Genomic DNA, 21159 nt, shown 5'->3' with positions numbered 1-21159 from the left:
TGCTACAATTTTAATATGATATGTAACCAAAAATGTAACAAATGTGGCAATGGCATCAAACTATCAGTTGCTGTATTTAAATATAAGCTCAAAATTCATTCCAGATTGAAGCTTCAGAGCATGGGATAAAACACTACATTATTTTGTTCTGAGTTGTGCAAGCTTTTAGCAAATGAAAGCTATATCTCTATATATTATTACTTTTAAAATTATATGTAACAAACACACATACACACACACACACACACACACACACACACTCCTCATAACATCATTTGGTATTCAGTTACTTGTAGCACTTGCTTTTGTTTATTACAGTTCCATAGAAACAGAGAAGCACATTTGTTTTGGTAAGGCCATTCCATGAAACTGAGTTTTCAGCTGTTCTTCAGAGCAGCTTATGAATCCATTCCACTCCAGGCTAAAGATGGAATATAAAAATAAAATATAAAATTTCATTAATTATAAAGAATCTCTGATTATAGGGAATATAGCAAAACATATATAGAAGAGAACTTGGAAATATTTTCTCTTAAAATTGCAGATCCCTCCCTGGACTTCACCACAAATCTACTAACTCCAGTCTTTGAAGATGGACTCCACTGATATGTATATCAAGTGTCTGAATAACTCTAATGATCACTGAAAGGTGCAATTCATAAATATTTGTACAGTTGCCATTTTTGTATAGAAATCACAGTCCATAAAAGTTATATTCTTTGTCTGTTATTGTTTTTATTATTAACTACTTTTATAAATTAGAACTTTTATAATTGAAAATATAAGCATGTACTAACTGATACTAATTCTGAATTCCACAAAAGTAGTACAAATATTTTTACATGTGTTTTATTACTGTATAATCTTTGTCCAACACAAAGTTTATTGATTTTCTTAGTTGTGATCTTATGGTATTTTTTCTTTCACTAAACAGAATTGTATTTTCTTTCTAAATTTGCAGGCATCACCAATTATTGTTTATCATGTTTTGCAAAAGCCATAATTTTATAAATTTAATCCTGAAGTTCTAGTATTCTAAACAGTAGTATACTCTCCATGATTATGCAGCTTGTTTTTTCTTCTATCAAACACTTTTTACATTTTTTGCTTGTTTATGTGTGGGTGTAATGCAGTGTGTGTGGTGTAGTGTGTGTGGTATATGCATGTACATGTGCCTATGCATTGCCCCTTGCTCTTCTGCTCCTGTAGTGAGGGGCACTCATCTCTAGTAGAAATGTCAGATATTCCACTTCATTGCTGTCTTTCCTATTCTTGTTTGAGCTGGTTTCTTACTGATACTGGAACTTGCTGATTTTTGCTCCCTTTTGTGGGGCAGGGGTTACAAGCACTTATGGCCATGTCCAGGTGTTTTATGTGGCTTCTGGAGATTCAAACTGGAGTTGTTTCAGGGCCCCTCAGGCCCTCATGTTTGTGCAGAAGAGCACTTAAGCATTAAGCTATGTCTTCAGCCCCGTTTATTACATGTTTAAGAGTGGAATTTCTTAGTAAACTAGCCTTGTCTCATTTATGGCTCTTCCTACATATTTCCACATGGACTTAGATCAAGGTGAAAGGACTTTGTTGGTCTCCTTCTGCAATCAGTACTGAATAAATATATCACTGTCACAGAAGGCTCAGTAGCTATCAGATGTATCTTACCTAGATAATGCATATAAAATTATATTTGATGTGTTTATATAATGAATAAGTGACACATATATTTATGATACATTTTGCTTCATTATTAGATAGTAAATAATCTCACAGTGTTACTTTCATTTCTATCTGTCGTCAGTATTTTTCATGATTTTAATTCTTATGTGTACTCTCTCATGTATAAATTATCTGCTCTTGTTTCTTGCTTCTTTTTAAAAGGATCTTGATTTCATTCTGAGAAATATATCTTTGCACTGGCATTTTTGAAGCATAGTTTTATATTTTTCCTACATCATTATGCCTTCAAAATAATTAGGACAAAGTACTAGGTGCCTCTAGTGTTAAATATAACTGGAACAAATTATTTTCATAAATTGTGATTTGGGAGAGGTATTTGAAATGGAAATTCTAAAACATTTAACAATATCCTGAATCCATGTTTAATAAATTCATGCAGATTTCCACTGTTAAAAATTATCCATGACCACTTGAGTATTTAAATAAGCAGATATTTGCAGTAAGTAAATAAATTTAAGACATAGATAACAAAGTTAGTTTAAGTGGATAAAAAGGTCAGGAAGTTTGGTGAGAAATTTAAGAATAAGGAGAAAAAGTTCAGCAATGAAATTGAGATTCTAAAAAAAGAAAAAAAAATGAGCCAAACAGAAATTCTGGAAACAAGTCAATCAATCACATTAAAATTTAAAATAAAATGTGCAAATCATCAGCAGATGTTTCCAAAGTAATGTATATTTATATTTGCTGTTAAATCAGACTAGCTGGGAAAGAGCGACAGATGAGGTAATCTCCTGTTTAAGAAAGGGAGATATTCTACAGTGACAAAGTGTTTACTCACAAGAAGATATAGTTAACCTACAGGAGATTGTTAGAAACCAGAGAAGGTTTAGTTGTCTCTATAAAGTTAAATTTTATTTTCCATTGTCTTTAAGGACAAGTATTCTTTAAAAGGTCAGTTTCAGTGTTGATGAAATAACTCAAACTTTGCACATCCAAATCTTGATATGTTACATGCTATGCTTGCATTTGGTTTCATTGATCATTTACTGTATTCAGCAACTTCCCAGAAGATACTGTTATGTTTCACTTAAATCTACCTTTGGAATTTTAGTTAGTTTTCTTTTGTTGGTAGTTAGCCATTTTTGAGCAATGACCTTATTTGTAAGTAAATAAAATGTTTCCTTAAGTCAGAAGTTACTTTAACCTATATATATATATATATATATATATATATATATATATATATATATATATATATATATACATACATATAACCTATACCTATACCTATACTTATACCTATACCTATACCTATACCTACCTACCTACATATCTATATCTATATCTATATCTATATCTATATCTATATCTATATCTATATCTATATCTATATCTATCTATATCTATATCTATATCTATATCTATATCTATATCTATATCTATATCTATATCTATATCTATATCTATATCTATATCTATATCTATATCTATCTATCTATCTATCTATCTATCTATCTATCTATCTATCTATATATCTATATATCTGTGTGTGTGTGTGTGTGTGTGTGTGTGTGTGTGTGTATTTCTTAAATGTTTAAAGCTTGTTTGGCAACTTGGTTGAGTTGTTTTGGGGTACTATTTGTCTCTACCATCCTTACATATAATACACAAATTTGGCCAATATTACAAGAAAAGAGAATTAGTGTCCACATATATTCAGACTTTTACTTTAAAATCCAATTTTTCCTAAACAATGAAATAAGAGTAAACATACCAAAGGAGCATATCTTGGTTTTGGAGGTAGTGGAGGTATGTTGCACCGACAGACTCGTCTGACCTTTGGTGATAGAATATAAGGCTCACATGGAGGAAGTGGTGGTCTTTCTCTTGATGGAGGGACTCTTCCCATCATAGGTTTTTGCCCTTTCTCACTGAAAGTAGTCTTTTTGCTTGACATTCTAAATCCTGTCTTTTTCACATCTATAGATGTGGTGTCAGATTCAGTATCTGTACGTTTGGTCTTTGTGAGCTTCATTGTGCCTGCCTTGGAAGACACCTCGGATTCAGAAGCAGTTGTCTCTGTGTCCTTCTTTGCATCCTTCTTAGCCTCTTTCTTTGAATCATTCCTTTTCTTCTTTGAACGCTTCTTTTCCTTTATTATGTTTGCCTCAGACTCACTTTCAGTAGACTCTGCAGCCTTCATTTCAGTCTTCTTTTTTTCTCCTTTCTTTGACTCTTTCTTACTCTTCTTTAAACCTTTCTTGCCTGTTTTTGAATCACCTTCAGATTCAGAATCAGCATCAGTAGACGCTCCTTCTTTTTTGATAGGGTTTTTTTTGCTACCTTTCTTCTCCTTTTCATCTTTCTTACCCTTCTTGGATCCCCTTTCAGATTCTGAGTCAGTAGAGACAGCACCTTTTTTTGAATCTTTCTTCTTGCCACCTTTCTTACTCCCTGTCTTATCCTTCTTGCTATCTTTTGTCACATCTTTTGAGTCTCCAGATTCACCACCTGAAGATTCTGCATCCTTCTTTCCTCCTTTTTTCTTACTATCTTTCTTTGAACCTTTCTTAGCCTTCTTTGAGCCTTTCTTTGCATCTTTTGAGTCTCCAGATTCACCACCTGAAGATTCTGCATCCTTCTTTCCACCTTTTTTCTTACTATCTTTCTTTGAACCTTTCTTAGCCTTCTTTGAGCCTTTCTTTGCATCTTTTGAGTCTCCAGATTCACCACCTGAAGATTCTGCATCCTTCTTTCCACCTTTTTTCTTACTATCTTTCTTTGAACCTTTCTTAGACTTCCTTGAGCCTTTCTTTGCATCTTTTGAGTCTCCAGATTCACCACCTGAAGATTCTGCATCCTTCTTTCCACTTTTTTTCTTACTATCTTTCTTCGAACCTTTCTTACTCTTCTTTGAATCTTTTGAGCCTCCAGATTCAGCACCAGAGCTCTTTCCAGACTTTTTTGCATTGTTATGTGAGTAATTCATTAACTGTTTATCAAAACATGTGTGCTTAAGATGAGGTAGCTTTATATGCATTAATGAGTCCAAATACAAACTATTTGCTGAACAAGTCTTTGAATTTTCACCAGGATTTTCCTTAAGAATCATCTTCGAATCAATCTTTGGATTGTTCATTATATACGGGAATTTAGTATATGTCTTGGAATTTTTTGAGTCTTTCTTATCTTCATGTGAGTCACTTTTTAAGCTTACCTTAGAATCACTGGACCCTAGGTTTGTGTCTGGTGGGGAATTTGACTTTCTAAATGGTTCCCTTTTATGTGATGGCTTTGTTAGAACTTTATGTGATTTACATTTTCTTGCAAGTTTATGATCATTTGCTATTATCTTGGATTCCAGATTTATTGCATCTAACATCATCAATTTCTTGAATGTTTTCTGAAACATTGAATTTATTTCATCAGTTTTGGATTCTTTAGGGTTTTCCTGTATATAACGGTTTCTGGGATTATAAAGATGTCTGAGTGGAGTCTGTTGTATGAGATTTTGGAAAATAGATGACTTTTTGAAAGCTTCTCTTAAAATGTGGCTTTTCCACATAGCAGGGGACTTGTGACTTTCCTCTACTCTTAACTTGGCATCCTCCTGAAAAGATTATAATAATCATCAGCATTTGTAAATGAGCTAGATATTTTCACTTTGCAACCTGAAAATAGTTTATCTTTTTATCATTCATCTGCTAAAAATTGTACTTCTTTTATATTTTCAATACTGTGTGTAGGAGACACACACAGAGAGAGAGATTCTATTGTGAAAGTAAAAGGATTTCAGGGAAAGCTTAGTAAGTTATATTTGGAATGGTGTAAATCCTCAATGACTCAGGATAATCTAGGGCTTTCCCTTACAATTAACAGTGACTTCTTTTAGTTCCTTTATTTGGAACATTTTGGATACCATTCTTCTCCAAGTTAGCTAGAAATAAGATGATCTGCTTAGGTTTGTCATGAAAATTCTTGTGATAGTTGCAGTCTATGTGCCTAGCTTATATTCTTGTTTTCAATATGTCTGGCCAACTTTAGAACCTGGGTTATTAAAAAAACGTATATAGGAAGCCAGGCATGGTAGCATGTGCCTTTAATCCCAGCACTCAAGAAGCAGAGTTAGGAGGATCACAGTGAGTTCAAGGCCACCCTGAGAATACAGAGTGAATTCCAGGTCAGCCTGGACTAGAGTGAAAATCCTACCTCAAAAAAACAAAAAAAAACCCTAAATAATAATAATATAGGGCTAGAGTGATGGCTTAGCAGGTAAGACGTTTGCCTACAAATGCAAAGAATCCCAGTTCGATTTTCTAGGACCCATGTAAGCCAGATGCACAAGGGAGCACATGCATCTGGAGATTGTTTGCAGTGGCTGGAGGCCCTGGCACACCCTTTCTGTCTTTCTATCTGCTTCTCTCTCTCTCTCTCTTGCTCTCCCAAAATGGATAAATAAAATTTAAAAGATAATATAAATAAACAAATATTTAATTGAAATGTATAGTAGAGAATTATAATTTATTTTTAACTCTCCCTGGCACATTTGACAAATGTGATTGTAAAAAGTGGCTACAAAGGTTTATTATAGATATATTATTATATTGCTTCAGTTATTCAGCAGAAGTCCCAAAAATCAAATGAACATATAATATTAAATGATAACCATGATGGGGAAGTATAAAACTTGTATCACTATATGTAATAAAGCCTTTCAATAAATGTAACTGCTTGTTCTCATCTGAAAATGGGTAATCTATGGATCTAAGTTTTTCTGTTTTCTGATTGATGGGATGGGATAACTCCACTTAACAGAAGCAATAGACTATCTGGGAAAAATTGCTTTCAAGAATAATGAACTCTAGGGCTGGAGAGATGGCTTAGCGGTTAAGCGCTTGCCTGTGAAGCTAAGGACCCCAGTTCGAGGCTCGGTTCCCCAGGTCCCACGTTAGCCAGATGCACAAGGGGGCGCACACGTCTGGAGTTCGTTTGCAGAGGCTGGAAGCCCTGGCGCGCCCATTCTATCTCTCTCCCTCTATCTGTCTTTCTCTCTGTGTCTGTCGCTCTCAAATAAATAAAAAAATTAAAAAAAAAAGAATAATGAACTCTAAATGGAAGAAAAGAAGACAGTCCTGAAACTTTAAGATAGGCATCGTCTCTGAGATTCAAAGTTTATATATTTTCGACTGGTACACTTTTCCTGGGGTACCACCAGTTGTGAAATTATGCTCTTCGTCTTATCCAACATAGAGGCTCATAATGATTTTGATGTGAAGTACCCTCTACAAATAAGAGTTTAATTTGAAATGGGGTCAATTTATTCTACAGCAAATTATACACTTAAAAATTTTGCTAGATAGTAGTAAAAATCAATGATATCTGGAATACTATTTAGTGGGAATGTGACTTTTGCAATACTTACTTTTGGCAGTCTTCTTTGTCTTTTTTTACCACCTGGCTTAGATGATTTGGAAAATGACAAAGTAAAACAGTCATCATTCCATGTATTATTATGTTTACAGACTGAAACGAGGGAGGACAATACAAAATTGGAGTTAATAGCCAGACTTGCATCAGATTTTATACATTCTTGAATAAATAATATGTTATTTGAATAAAACTAAGTTATAACTCAAAGCATAGCTCTCCTCCTTTCAACTTTCAGTTTATTTGTACAGAAGGTAGGGGAAACAAAAGTGAAGTTTCCCATTTAGAATTGAATCTATGTCGTAAAACCATTTTAAATTTTAACATTCAATCAATTTTCCCAGATAGTTATCCAAATAAGTGCAATATTATGAAACAATATGAATGGAAAATAGAGATTCACTGTGTCCTTTCAAAGGCTGCCATTTTCTTATTTGTTTTGATTTCTTTTATGTCACTTGGGTTAGGTGGTAGACCATATGATTAATCCTATAACTTCTACAGTAACTAACACAATGCTAAGCATGATCAGTATAACTTTCCATTGTTCCAAAGGCTGTCATTAGATTTACCCCTCTAAATTTAATGGCCTTCCCAAGCCACAGAAATTAGTGTCATAGAACCAAGTACTACTTTCCCTTAGAAAGACTTTATGTAGAATGGCCTATACATACTAGAGAGTCTTCAGACAAACAATCTGGAAAGTAAAAAATAATTGGGAATAATAGGTCAGTTCCCACTAAGAAAAGGAAGAAAAAGATAACTAATACAAAAGAGTTAGAGACAGAGAGAGACAGAGAGAGAGAGAGAGAAGCTGCAGAGGATTAAGGTCAGTCTTCATCATACCCTCTCCAGTGTCTTGTGGCTCAGGTGTTCCCTCTAAGGGCCTGGTGAAGGTTCAGCCATTTGGTCTGCCTTTTAGGCTGTAGAATTTTATGGTACCATTGCCGTTTGGGTATAGATATGTGTTTCCCACCCCCTCCATTGCCCTCCCCTCTCTCCCTATTGTCTAGTCCACAAGATGCTTGCTGGGTATGTAAGGCATCTTGGGTAGATTCAGGTTAGGTGCTATAGATGAGTGAGACTATGTGCTGATTTCCTTTCTGTGATTGGGTAAGTTCACTGAGAATGATCTGTTCCAGGTTCAACCATTTTTCTTCAAATTTCATTGTGTCGTTTTTTCTGACTGCTGTGTAGAATTCCATTGTATAGATATACCACCTCTTAGTTATCCATTCTTCTTGTGATGGACATCTGAGTTGATTCCAGCTCTTAGCTATTACACATTGAGCTGCTACAAAGATGTCCTAGAGATGAATTGTGTAGTGAGAGATTTGTAATGATAATAGCACAGCTGAAACTGCCAGCAGTTTAGTGCTTACCATGTGCCAGATTGTGTTCTAAGCACTTCATGGTTGTCAACACACTTAATCCTTGAAAAACGTTTTAAAATTAGATCATATAATTATGATATTTTAAAAATGTGCATAAAGGAAGCACTGACATGACACAGGTCAAATTCCTTGGTCCAATCACAAAGCCAGTAAATAGCAGAGCTAACATTCATACATAGTTTGGACCAAGAATCTACATTCTTGACCGCAACGTTGCAGCCTCTTTATGTTTCCTGAGGGGAAAGCTGGAAATAATAGGCAAAACAGACAGCATGGTAGGCAGATTTCAGCTCAATATATTAAGGAGAACTTTTCTAAAGTTGCAAATATTCAATAAATGGACTGTTTACAAGCTACTTTCATTTCTCTAGCTTTATTTACCCTTTCTGCTTTGGACTTTGGAAATTTAGATTTTGAACTCAAGAGCAATTTATTCAAGTAAGGAAGAACAAAGTATATTTTTCATCTTAAAGCACCTAATATATATAATATATTTTATTATAATATATGTTATATATAAATTATATTTATATATGAGAAATATTTCACACACATATCTGCATACATGCATGTAGATATACATATGTCAACATTGTACCAGACATACATGGCAATGCTTGTGTTCTTACATTTAATAGTGGATACTAGTAACTGGTTGTTTACAAAAGTAAAAAACAAAAAATCAATAAATTTCAAAGAATAAAGTCTTACACAAAAGGAAACTCGTAAAGGTACTGATGGTTACTCCTTCTCTGCAAAAACAAATCAAGAAAATATTTAATTATTTCTATAGTATGAATCATCATCATCCTGAATAATCACCAGTAAGACTATGATTACTCTTCTGCGTTCTCTCTTATAATCATTATTAAATATAAAATAAATCAAATAGTGAGATGCATTACAAAACTATTTTTACTTTTTAAGTAAAGGTCTAATATCAGAACAAATCCTGGCCCACATTCATTCTAAATAACTACTATCATTGTAAAATACTTAAAGATATGTGGAAAATAATGTAATCCAGTTGTTTACCTCCAACTAGAAGTAAGTATTGAGTTAATTTGGAATATTAAAAAACACAGAAATTTGCCTGAGTATTGACCTGCAAACTATGATTTATCTCTGGAATTGGACAATCAGTAAGACTGAGATACTGAAATTTGGTTAATAAACACTACTAGTATTCTTGAAAGCAAATTATCATATATTTCTGAAATATCATATATTTCATATATTTATGATATATATTTATATCATATATATGATATAAAATATCATATATTTCTGAAATGTTCCAACCTGAACATTTTTGTTTTTCATATGAAATGTATCTATTAGTCTGTGGTTAGAGTACATTAATTTGGTAGTGTGACTAGAAGATATGATGAGCTGCATCTCTGGAACTATAATATTTTTGGAGACTGCTGTACTTACTGGGTAGTTACTTTCACTGTTGGAGAAGGATTTTGCACCTGCATTGATTTTGACTTATTTTCTACAGTCTAGTTATGTTTTCTTGTTTCTTTTCAAAAACTTGTATAAGTAATTAACTTTAAGCATGTAAACACTCTATGATATATATATAACTCATAATCTACTGTAAGACTTATATTAGAAAGCATAATGCAAGATAGGCTTCTGAAGCCCCCAAATAACAAAGACTATTGCAACTGCTCTTGGATGCTCATCATAAGTAGATGGGAAGACCTTATTTATGAATATACCACCAAATTTGCTTGCAGGACATAGAGAAATCAAATCAGAACTGAGCTGGAAGTTTCCTCCCTGCTGGATACCTTTCAAATATTGAAAGGTGCTATGCACGCTGCTGTATGGAAAATCTCTCACAACAGTCTTATTTAATTGTAGACCCTATATATTACACAATTGACCTGTTAGGTAAGATGTACCCAGTGGCATAACAGTGGCATAGCTGTTATGGGACTATCCAAATGTTTCTGACTGGATTTGAGCCATGTTTCACAGAAGGGAATTCATGACAGGTACTTGTGGTTGGGGAAGTCATAAGACCTAGGAGGCAAATTATTGCTCTTGTTTTGCTAAATGTACATATTGTAAAACTTTCTCATAAATATTTGTTTATACTCATAGATTCGTGTTGCTTTCAGCATTGCTCAGAGAAACATTTTTTGTGCAGTAAGTGGTGGCTACTAAAATGACTCATAACAGGTCAAAGTGCTGAGAATATTTGCTCAACCTTAAATGAGGCATCTATATTATCCATTTCAAGGTTTAGGGAACATGGAAGGATAGGGAGAAGAAAGACTATGATCCAAAGGTTAAAGCAGAGTGCCTTAAAGAGCTATTTTCTACATATGTCTTGACTATTGGATTCATGAACTCATAATAACTGTCTTTACCTGAAGAAAACCTATACAAGATAGGGCCAGTCAATGTTCCATCATGGATGGGGGAAGTTTTCATGAGTCCTCACTCTCCCATGGAGCTACTGATAGTTTATGGTTGCTGAGGGGAGGGAGACATTTTCTCTAGTGAAGTAAAGATGGTTAAATTGCCTGAGCTGTCGTAAATAACCCTCAACTCATAATCATGCAGATACCTTAATTCAAAGTGCGCACGCGCGCGCACGCACACACACACACACACACACACATACACACACACACACCAAAGTAGATGCAGAACTAGTTGAAAAGTTCAGAGGGAGTGGTAGGGGAATATAGGAAATAATAGGGTTGAATATGATCAAAATGCATTACATCAATGTACAAAATTGTTTAAAACAAGTTAATAAAAACAGAAAAGCAAGGATCACTGATTGGTGAATAATTTTATGATTTTATGGATTTCTGAATTTTAAAATTTCAAGGAAAGTTTAAAAGATGAACTAGACTTGAAACAGCAACTTGAATTCAAAATACGTAGGAATAAAATAAAGTAAAAGTAACAGAGTAATTAAAGCTAATATAAAAGCTTGTCAATTTGAAAATTTAATCAAAATAGTTACTTGGAAAAGAAAACAAACTGAAATGAGGACAAACAGAAAACTTAAAATAATCTTTAACACACTAATGATATTGGTTAATAACTAAAATACTAACCGACACATAGCACTCCAGTCCTGAATGTCATCACTGTTTGACCTTTTCAAACTCCTAAAGAATAAATAAGAATTATTCAAAATTTCTTCAAGAAATAGAAAATATTTGAACATTTATCAAATTTTATAAGGATAGCATAGCCATGATACCAAAACCTGATTAAATCATTAACAGTAATATCCCAGAATTATATCTTATAAACATAATTATAAAAATCCTTAAACAGTTTTGGATGCTTTTCCACATAGGAGGGATATTATATCACAACTAAGAAAATCTAATTTCAGGTTGAAAACATTTGAAACTTACCACATTAAGGCACTAGAATAAAGAGAAAAGATTATGGTATCATACCAATACATAAAATCATGTGGTAAAAGCTCAAACATTCCTGATAAAATTTATAGCACACAAAGAATAAAACAGTATCCTAATTTAATGACATTAATTACATAGAAGACATAACAAAGGTGATCCTTAGTGGTGAAAAGTTGTAATAGAAGAAGCATGTCCATTTTTACAACTTTGATTTAACATTGTTTAGGACATCTTGGCCTAACTAAGAGACAAAAATGATAAATCAAGAGAAAATAATACTGTTAGAACACAGAACAAATGAAAGTGTAATTATTTATTAGGCAACATAACGGTTTAATGTATAAAATTCAAAATACTGAGAAATTATTATAATTGAAAACAAATTTAATAAGATTGAGATAAATGGAAATTTAAATAGCTTTTTCAATACACTACTGAGTAACTAATTGTAAAATAAGAACTAATACTCTTTTTATATCTAAATTTCAAATATGTCATAGTGACTCCAAATCACTGATGTGCAATACCTTTGCAGTAAAATTTAGAAAGCAATATTAAGAAAAATAAAATAAGATCTAAATAAATGGATGTTTATACCATCTGAAGAGTTTGGAAGGCTCAAAAATAAATATAGCAGTTCTCTTTAAATCAACATATTAATTCCATGTAATCTCAATATATTCATTTTATTTTTTTGTACTGACCAGATAGCTCTTAATTTGATGTGAAAAGGAGTGAAAATATATAAGAAAAATTTGGAGAAAACATGTATTAAAATATATAATGCAGTTGATATATTGATTTATCTTAATGTCAAAATAATTAAGCTAATGTAATAGTGGCACAAAACAACCAAAGGGACAGGATAAGGAATACAAAGTTGTAGGGGGTGGGGTGATGGCTCTATGGATAAAGCACTTGTCACACAAGTGTACCTGATTTTGTATCCCCAGAACCTACATAAAACCAGGCACTTATAGATGTGTCAATATCTATAATCCTAGCAGCTACAATGGAAAGGGAGGTTGAGGCAGCATAATCCCTTGGAAGCTTATGGGCCAGCCAGCTTGGTGAACACAGTGGTGAACAAAAAGTGAACCTGCCTAAATCATAAAGGGAATATCGGTAAAACTATAAACATTAAACACACTGCCCATGAATTCTCTGGAGAAAACAAAAACAGATTATTACAGACTGGAATACATGGGAATCCTCTAATAGAAACTGAGCTAAATTGTGTTGTGTAGCTATATGGAAAGTACAGGTTGTAACTGATAATAGTAAATAGAGTTCAGGAGATTTTCAAGCAAGCATTAGATGTGTGGTATGGTTTCTCATTGCTACTTATAGTAAAATTTAAAAGGAAAGAAAGAAAATCAAGGACAGAACTACTGCCCAAAAGGCATTGCATTTTAAACACTTGGAAAATTCTCATCTAAATTTCTAAATTTGCTAATATTCAGAGGTCATTGACAGGAAAATGCTCCCTGGAAAGAATGTCAACAGTGCAAATAGACAGTATTTACTAGTACTAAAGAGATTTGGCATCTGGACTAATTGATATTTTCTATAATCTGTGTTTGAAATTGAGATGTTATGTGGAAATGAGACTCTGAGGTAGGATCTATACAAGGTAATTGACAAAAAGAAGCTCAAAAAATGTTAAGACTGAGAATGACCAGACACATAGGAAAGCCAGAAGGACTAAATATGAGCAGTACTGGATGGCATAATAGTAGGACGAACAGGAATGAAAATACCATGTGGAAACAAACTACTTTGTAAGATAATTAAAATATAATTTTAAAGAGTTTTATTTATTTATTTGTTGTTGCTTTTGTTTTTCAAGGTAGGATCTCACTCTAGTTCAGGCTGACCTGGAATTCGCTATGTAGTCTCAGAATGGCCTTGAACTCATGGTGATCCTCCTATCTCTACCTCATGAGTGCTGGGATTAAAGGCATGTGCTAACATGCCAGGCTAATTTTAAAGAGTTTTAATGAAGGACTTCTACATTGGTGGATAAATCTGCTCCCAGAGGATATAAATTATTAGTCAAAAACCCAGGTACTAGAGATAGCTCATAATGAAGTGCTACTCAAGGAAGCTATAAGGGCCCTTAAACATATAGGCTTTTGCCACTGCTCTATTTGCCCATCAGAACTAGACACCAAACAGTGTACACTGGTAAATTGTGCATGCTCCAGTAAATAAACTCCACCCATGCTCATGCAAGCAATCCTAATTTAATACAAAAATTTATATTAAGAAACACACACAGACACACACAATATGAAAGTAATAAAGAGATTAGCTGGAAAAAGAAGTTGAATAGAAGTGTTAAAGGGACAAGAGAGTGTAATGAAAATGAATATGATCAAAATACATTATATGCATATAAAATTATCAAATTAAAATAAAATAAAAATAGTTGTAAAAATCATGACAAAAATGAAAAGTGACCTTGGAGTCACATGATAAACATAACGGAAAATACAGGTGTTAACCTTTATTAGCATGGTGTTCAAAGCTGACTAGTTTTTAGAAGCAAGGAAAGTGAATGATTTGTAAGTGGTACTGGGGAACAAAACAGACATACACATGTGAGTCCAGTGATAGATGTGTATGCAGCTATGAAAGCATCATCCACCCAAGAAGGCTACATGAAATAGAATATATTTGATAGAGATCCAAGTTTCAAATTGGGAAAGAGAGTGGATATATTATTCATACAGGACGCCCAAACTAGAGAGATTTGCTGATAGCAATGTGTTGCAAAAGTGTCCAATTATGATACAGATATGAAGCCTTTGTGATGTTAAGAAGGGTGATTAGATATAGTCATTATCAAGCTAAACACGTCTTTGTAAAAATTCCTAGTGATTGGAGAAGCTAATTTGGGGAACTTACTTATAGGTAATACAGTTTTGTTTATCTCCAAACATATTCAATCTTATTTTCTATAAGTAATACTTACCGAGAAAAAAATAAATATTCTAAAAATATGTCATTTACACAGTAAAATACCAAATAATTTAATCTTGTGTGAAGTAATTTTCAAAATCCATATTTTTATTTTTAAGTTTATACACATTTACATGCCTTTTTCTATAAATTACTTATTAATATATCCTGGCTCTTATGCCATACTACTTTCATTTTGGTTTTCTATAGTATTTTACATTAGATTGTACCATAAGAAATTCCTATTGAAGAATAGTGAAGAAATCGTTGAGTATTTACCCTTCAGATGTTTCAACATAACAAAATGTATATTAGCTGGTAGCCCCAAGCTATTGTGCCTTATCTAACCCTAATATTTGAAATACTTGCAACGACACATTTTATAAGATTGTTAAAAACTAATAGTGAGGGTTGGAGAGATTGTTTAGTGGTTAAGGCACTTGCTCATTAAGGTTATGATCAGAATTTGATTCCTTGGTACCCACATTAAGCCAGATGCATCTGGAGTTTGTCCACAATGGCTAGAGCCCCTGTTGTGCCCATTCCCTTCTTGCTTCTCTCTCATGCACTCTCTTTCTCTCTCTCTACGGTGTAGTGACACATGTCTTTAATCTCAGCACTGGGGAGGCTGAAGAAAGAGGACTGCTGTGAGTTCAAGGCCAGTCTAAGACTACATAGTGAACTGTGAATTCTAGCTTCATCTGGGCTAGAGTAATACCCTATCTTGAAAACAAACAAATGAACAAAAAACCAATACCGAAAGATATAACCAATAAACATTTAAAAGGTATTATTGCTAATTCCTTATTAACTTTTTATATACTAGATTCTTTACAAAATAAAATTAATATAAAATCATTTTGTTGATCATAAAGTATTTTATCAGAATTATAGAATTAGCTAGCTTTTCTTATTCATAAAATTAAGCTTATTAATTGTTAAGTACATTATAATAACACTACATCCATAAGCACCTACACATGTATTAATTCATCCCATTCTCTCAAAACAGTATGTGGTTATAATTGATACTCAAACACAGAAAACATTCATGGTCATACATCATACATATGTGTCTGAATTTGCTACATTCAAAAAAAGAAAGTACCTAAGATAAAGAGAAAAATTCCTATCTATTTAAGCTAAAACTTTTAGTCTATAAAAATAGTGACCATTAAATAAATGTTCTTTACCAATAAATATATAACTATGTAACCAAATTGGTCATGTTAATCATTAAAAGTACTGAAAATTATTTTTAAAAGAGGTCTTACGTTCTTGAAGGAGACATCTCTGCTTATATGTTGTCAGACATCTGCACTGGTGTGTTCAAATTGGTAAGGTTGAGTGATGACATCATAAAGAGACATCATAAAATTCTTATTTGTTACTGGACTCACATGTGCCTCTCTAGTGAGATAGAGATATTTAAAGGGAAAGTACAGATTAGTTATATTTTACAGTGTGTAAATACATATGAAATTTATTTTAAAAGTATGGATGCACTCACAGTCTTTATAAACCTTGAAGAGACTGAAGATGCCTCCTTGAAAGCCTGCCCACCCAGGATCCATTCTCCAGCTATTTACATAAGCCAGACATCAGTGCCAATTTAATAGACATTTTCCCTTTGCTGAATTTAAATGTCCAAGATTAAATATATTTTGAAAAGTATATTATTACAAACATACAAAACATTTATAGAGAAAAGACCTTGAATGTAAAGAAAATGTAGTGGATTATAGCTTCTCTTTTCAATAAGGAATTTTTATTATATTCTTCTATTTTCTTCCCTGCTCAAAAAACTTTCACACACTTGTCCACTCAAAATTACTGTTAAATAGCCTGTGGTAAAATAATTATCTACATATTCTACAATTAACTCAGTCTCTTCAAGGTTTGTAAAGATGATGACAGTGAGCTACAAATATTGTGGCTCTCTTCTTCTCTATTGCTCTTTTCATTCCTGAGAAGATGTGTAATTGACATGTTAGCACCCATAGCTTTTTTTGTATTTTTTTATGATTTCCAGTACTAATTGACTAATAAAATGATCTTTAAGATTCACTTCCTCCTCAGATGTGGTTACATTAGCAGCCTGGTTTATGGCTTCATTATAATTTACTTGTTTAATTTGGTTTTCCCTCATCCCCACATTTAGACACCTGGGCATGTGAATTCATGCCCAAATTCCCTCTGGAGTGTTGTTACTTCAGTTTCATTCCTGCTGGAAAATGGCAGTAGCCCCTAATGGGTAATTGTCATCTGTCATGTGTAGACTACTGCCTCACTATGGCATCTGTTTTATCTAAAAAGTAGTTCAGTGGAAAAAAATACTTATATTCTTCCAGCTGAGGGCAATGGTGACTGTTGGCTTTTTTTTTTTTTTTTTTTTTTTTTTTTTGGCAGAGCTTACTCTAGCCCATACTGACCAGGAACTCATTAGGTAGTTCTAAGGGCCTTAAGCTCATGACAATCTTCCTATCTCAGCCTCCAGGTGCTGAGATAATAGGTATGCGACCTCATGTTCAGCAACTGTGGGCTTTTGAAAATCACCAATAAAACTTTCTGGGTCAACTGAAAATGTGCCTAGTTCTTATTTTATCTGTAGTGGGTAGGACCTACATACAGAAAGGAACTTGAACTCTTACTGGTTGGTCTGCAGGGCTTTTCACCTGTACTTGACAAACCTTGGGCTTGTTGAACAGTCCCAAGTAGGGTGATAGAGTATTTAAGGAAAAGGTAGTCAGATAGATCTGTGAAGGGGTGGGGACTTGTTTCCTTTGGTTCCAGATGAAGTCTGAGAGCTTCAGAGTTGTTCATCAAACATGGAAGCTTCTAGGGGGCCCATTTTTTTTTTTGAGGTAGGGTCTCACACTAGCTCAGGCTGACCTGGGATTCAGTATGTAGTCTCAGGTTGGCCTCAAGCTCACATCGGTCCTCCTACCTCTGCCCTCCCCGGTGCTGGGATTCAAGGTATGTGCCACCATGCCTGGCTTCCATTGGTTTATTTTTATAAGCTTCAGTGGAACACAGCCAATTCCTAAAAGGTCAGGGTCATAAAGGTAAGAACATATGTGACTTTTGCCATTTATCCAGGTTGTGGCAAGAGAGAACCAGTTGGAAGATGTTAAAATTTCAATTCCTACTCTCAAGCCACATTTCCTTCTTCCAACGCTTTTATTGTGATCAAGATGTTTTGTGGAGAAAGTAAGTGAGAGTATTTGAAATTTGTTCAGGATTTTCAGATGCCACCACTGGGTGAGTCCTGGGACATAAGTGTTTGGCTTCCCATCCAGATAAGAAAAATATTCTCTTCTCATATGCCTTTGAGTGAGACATCCTTCTCCCTGGGTAGCTTCAGACTGAACTGATCTTTATTGTGTGCTTTACCCTCAGTAGCTGTTCTATAAACATGTTGTGGGGAGATGAACCAATACCTATTTACTTCAGGGCACCAATGACAGCCCAAAGAAATGATTCTATACAAGGCTAGCTTGGTGAACCCCTGAGTTCATTGGGACTACTTATAGAAGCATGCATGAGGGATTACTTACATGGGAATGAGCATGACCTGTAGGTAGATTTAGCTTGTCTAATTAAAAGCATTCTGTTTGCAGAACACTCTACGATTCTGCTGACACTATGTTTTCAGAACAAGGACACCTGTGCTTGATCCAGGAATGCTGGCAAAAGTGTTTGTGGTGTCTGCTCTCCAGTTATTAGGGAGGTATAATATTCATCTATAGTGTCAAGCATAGCCAGAAGGTCTCCTGCTTCTGAGATAGGGAAGTTGTCATGTACTTTGTTTTGGTTAAGCCATTGTCTGCATAAAACTCTGTATGAACCTTGTTCACAGAACTATTCTAATAAAAATTCTACAAGTTATTGCATCAATGCTCTTAGCCAGTACAGCTTTGTGTGGCCTGGTTATGTTGACTCACCCCAGTCTCAGCTTCAGTTCCTTAGCACTGATCTTTCAGGACCTGGATACAAAGTCAGTTGGCATCAGCAGGTGATGATGCCAACATTGAGCAACTTCAACATAGGTACATCATTTAAGAAAATGCCTCTTTTTGTCTACATCAATCATTAACTACCTATAAATCATTAGGAATGGGTGCAGCCTCATAAATACCTTCCTAATCCATAATGGAATGGTGATGGGTCCAATCTTGTGCAGGTCTGGTTCAGGTATACATGGCTGCTGTGAGTTCATGAATGAAATGTCATTTCTGGAAGACAGTGTTCAAGCACACTCCTTCCCTTCCTCTTATTTTGTATTCATTCCTCCCTCTGTTTTTCTCAGCCTTAGGTTGGGGGCGTGGAGTAATATAGTAATATAGATATCTTACTTAGTGCTGAGCACTCATTAGTTAGCACTTTGATCAGTTATGAATCTACAATTACCACCATCCATTGCCAAAGGATGCTTCAATGACCAAAGCTATAAGTAGCACTAATAAATGGACATAAGCATCAATATTTAGAAGTTAATTTGACAGACACATCGTGCCCATTTATGAAAACAGCAGTCACTTCACCTGTAAGGCCTATGACATCTCTACCCATACACTTTGGCTACATTTATAGTACTGGACGTGAATTACTTCTTGGGCAGAAGGCCTTAAATCCAAACAGAAAGCAGGTCATTATACTCAACACAGTCTGCTGCCATTATACCAGAGAGTATATATTGCCTGGCTTGTTAGTAGTGTACCACACAGGGTCCATAGCTGAGGATTATTTATAGCAATTTTCCCTCAGAAGCATACTTAATACCTTTCACCACTATGAAAAGTAGCCAACACAAAGGAAGCTTCCAGGTTAAACCCAGCTTGACTTTTCTATGTCCTGGTATTGAAGTGTACATTTTTAGCAATAAAATCTAGTTATGGTGGGTAATTAACCAATGTTGCAACAGCCTGTATTGTTTAGTGGGGGAGAAGCTCACCAGCTTCCATGGCCAACAGTTTATAGAGAGATATACCATCTCTGGCACTGGAGTTTTCATATAATAACCTTATGAATTTGGGGACTATCTTTTCTTACATATGCATATTATCTTCATTCAAAGGCTTTTATCATGATTTTGACATTTACAGACACAAGCTGATAGAGAATTTTTCACATTTACCTGTATGTCATCTCTGTCTTGCCCAACCGCAGAGTTTCCAAGAATTTTATACATGTGCTTGGTCCTTGTATTTTGTGTGAACTGATTTCCCATTCTTGCTCCTCTACGTGTGCAAATGCTTTTCTAAATCTGAAAGCACTCAAAGGCTAGCATTATATATTTATGAAATAAAACCTTTTTTTATAAAGGGTTGGAAGGATTCCTGAATACTACCCAATATGTCAAACATATTCTAGAATTCTAGTTGATTACAGGAATCAGCAACACATGAGAACACTTAAAACAACCACAACCACCACCACCACCACCATCACAACAACAAAAATACATGTTAGCAATGTTCAGTATAGCATGAGAAGTTTTATCAATTTTATCAAAGGTTTTCTATAGCACTCATCTTTTGTTGTGTTGTATTCCATCATTAGTCATTAAGTGTTGTGTGAACCTTTCCTGTGGAGAAAAAGATCGATTCTCCTCAGATAGGGAACCCATGATAGACCAAAATAAATAGTTACACTGAACTCTAGTTTGGTGTGCCAGTGAGTTTATTGGGGGTAGTTAACAGGATCATGGGCAACAAAAGAGTAGCAATGCCACTGAATAAAATGTCTCTCTTGGGGCTTCAGAGATGACGTAGTAGTTAAGTTGCTTGCCTGCAAAGCCAAATGACGTAAGTTTGGTTCCCCGGTACCCATGAAAGCCAGATGCACAAGATGGTGCATGTATCTGGTGTTTGTTTGCAGTGGCTGGAGGTCCTGCTGCACCCATTCTCAATCTCTCTCTCAAATAAATGAATATTTAAAAAAAACCAAACTGTCTCTCTTGGGCTGGAAGATGGCTTTGCAGTTCAGGCTCCTGCTTGCAAAGCCAAAGGACCCAGGTTTGACTCCCTAGGACCCATACAAGCCAGATGCACAAGGGGGTGCATGTGTCTGGAGTTTGCAGAGGCTAAAGGCCCTGGAAAGTCTGTTCTCTCTCTCTATCTGCCTCTCTCTCAAATGATATATATATATTGATATATATAAATTGTCTCTCTCTTTCCTGGTAACTGTTAATTGCCTAGAAATTCTCATGGAAGAGTGAAGCTTCATGAGCCCCTCCCCCCTGAACAACTGTTAACTGCCTATAACTCTTTAGAGAAGGGTGAAGGCTCCTGAGC

General features: G+C 34.5%; 1 protein-coding gene across 1 annotated transcript; it reads right to left on the bottom strand.

Annotated features, from left to right (window-relative positions):
- Positions 1-388: 388 nt before the first annotated feature.
- Positions 389-20093, bottom strand: Cylc1 (cylicin 1). Its single transcript, XM_045139891.1, has 5 exons — positions 20001-20093; positions 11891-11902; positions 4519-5284; positions 3449-4392; positions 389-421 (listed from the first exon to the last, which is right to left on the bottom strand). The coding sequence occupies exons 1-5, from the start codon at positions 20091-20093 to the stop codon at positions 389-391; spliced, it is 1848 nt and encodes a 615-aa protein (XP_044995826.1).
- Between the last annotated feature and the right edge of the window lie 1066 nt (positions 20094-21159).

The sequence above is a fragment of the Jaculus jaculus genome, chromosome X (assembly GCF_020740685.1).
Source record: "Jaculus jaculus isolate mJacJac1 chromosome X, mJacJac1.mat.Y.cur, whole genome shotgun sequence".
In the NCBI taxonomy this organism is placed as follows: Eukaryota; Metazoa; Chordata; class Mammalia; order Rodentia; family Dipodidae; genus Jaculus; species Jaculus jaculus.
The sequence above is the reverse complement of the archived record's forward strand: the minus strand, read 5'-3'. Positions and strand labels throughout refer to the sequence as shown.

Coding starts and splice junctions, on each gene's coding strand:
- Cylc1 (XM_045139891.1), bottom strand. CDS start 20,093: ATGGGAAATCAGTTCACACAAAATACAAGGACCAAGCACATGTATAAA. Junction 4,393..4,518: donor GAAGGATGCAGAATCTTCAG/GTGGTGAATCTG, acceptor GTGAATCTGGAG/ACTCAAAAGATGCAAAGAAA. Junction 422..3,448: donor AACCAAGATATGCTCCTTTG/GTATGTTTACTC, acceptor TTCCATCTTTAG/CCTGGAGTGGAATGGATTCA.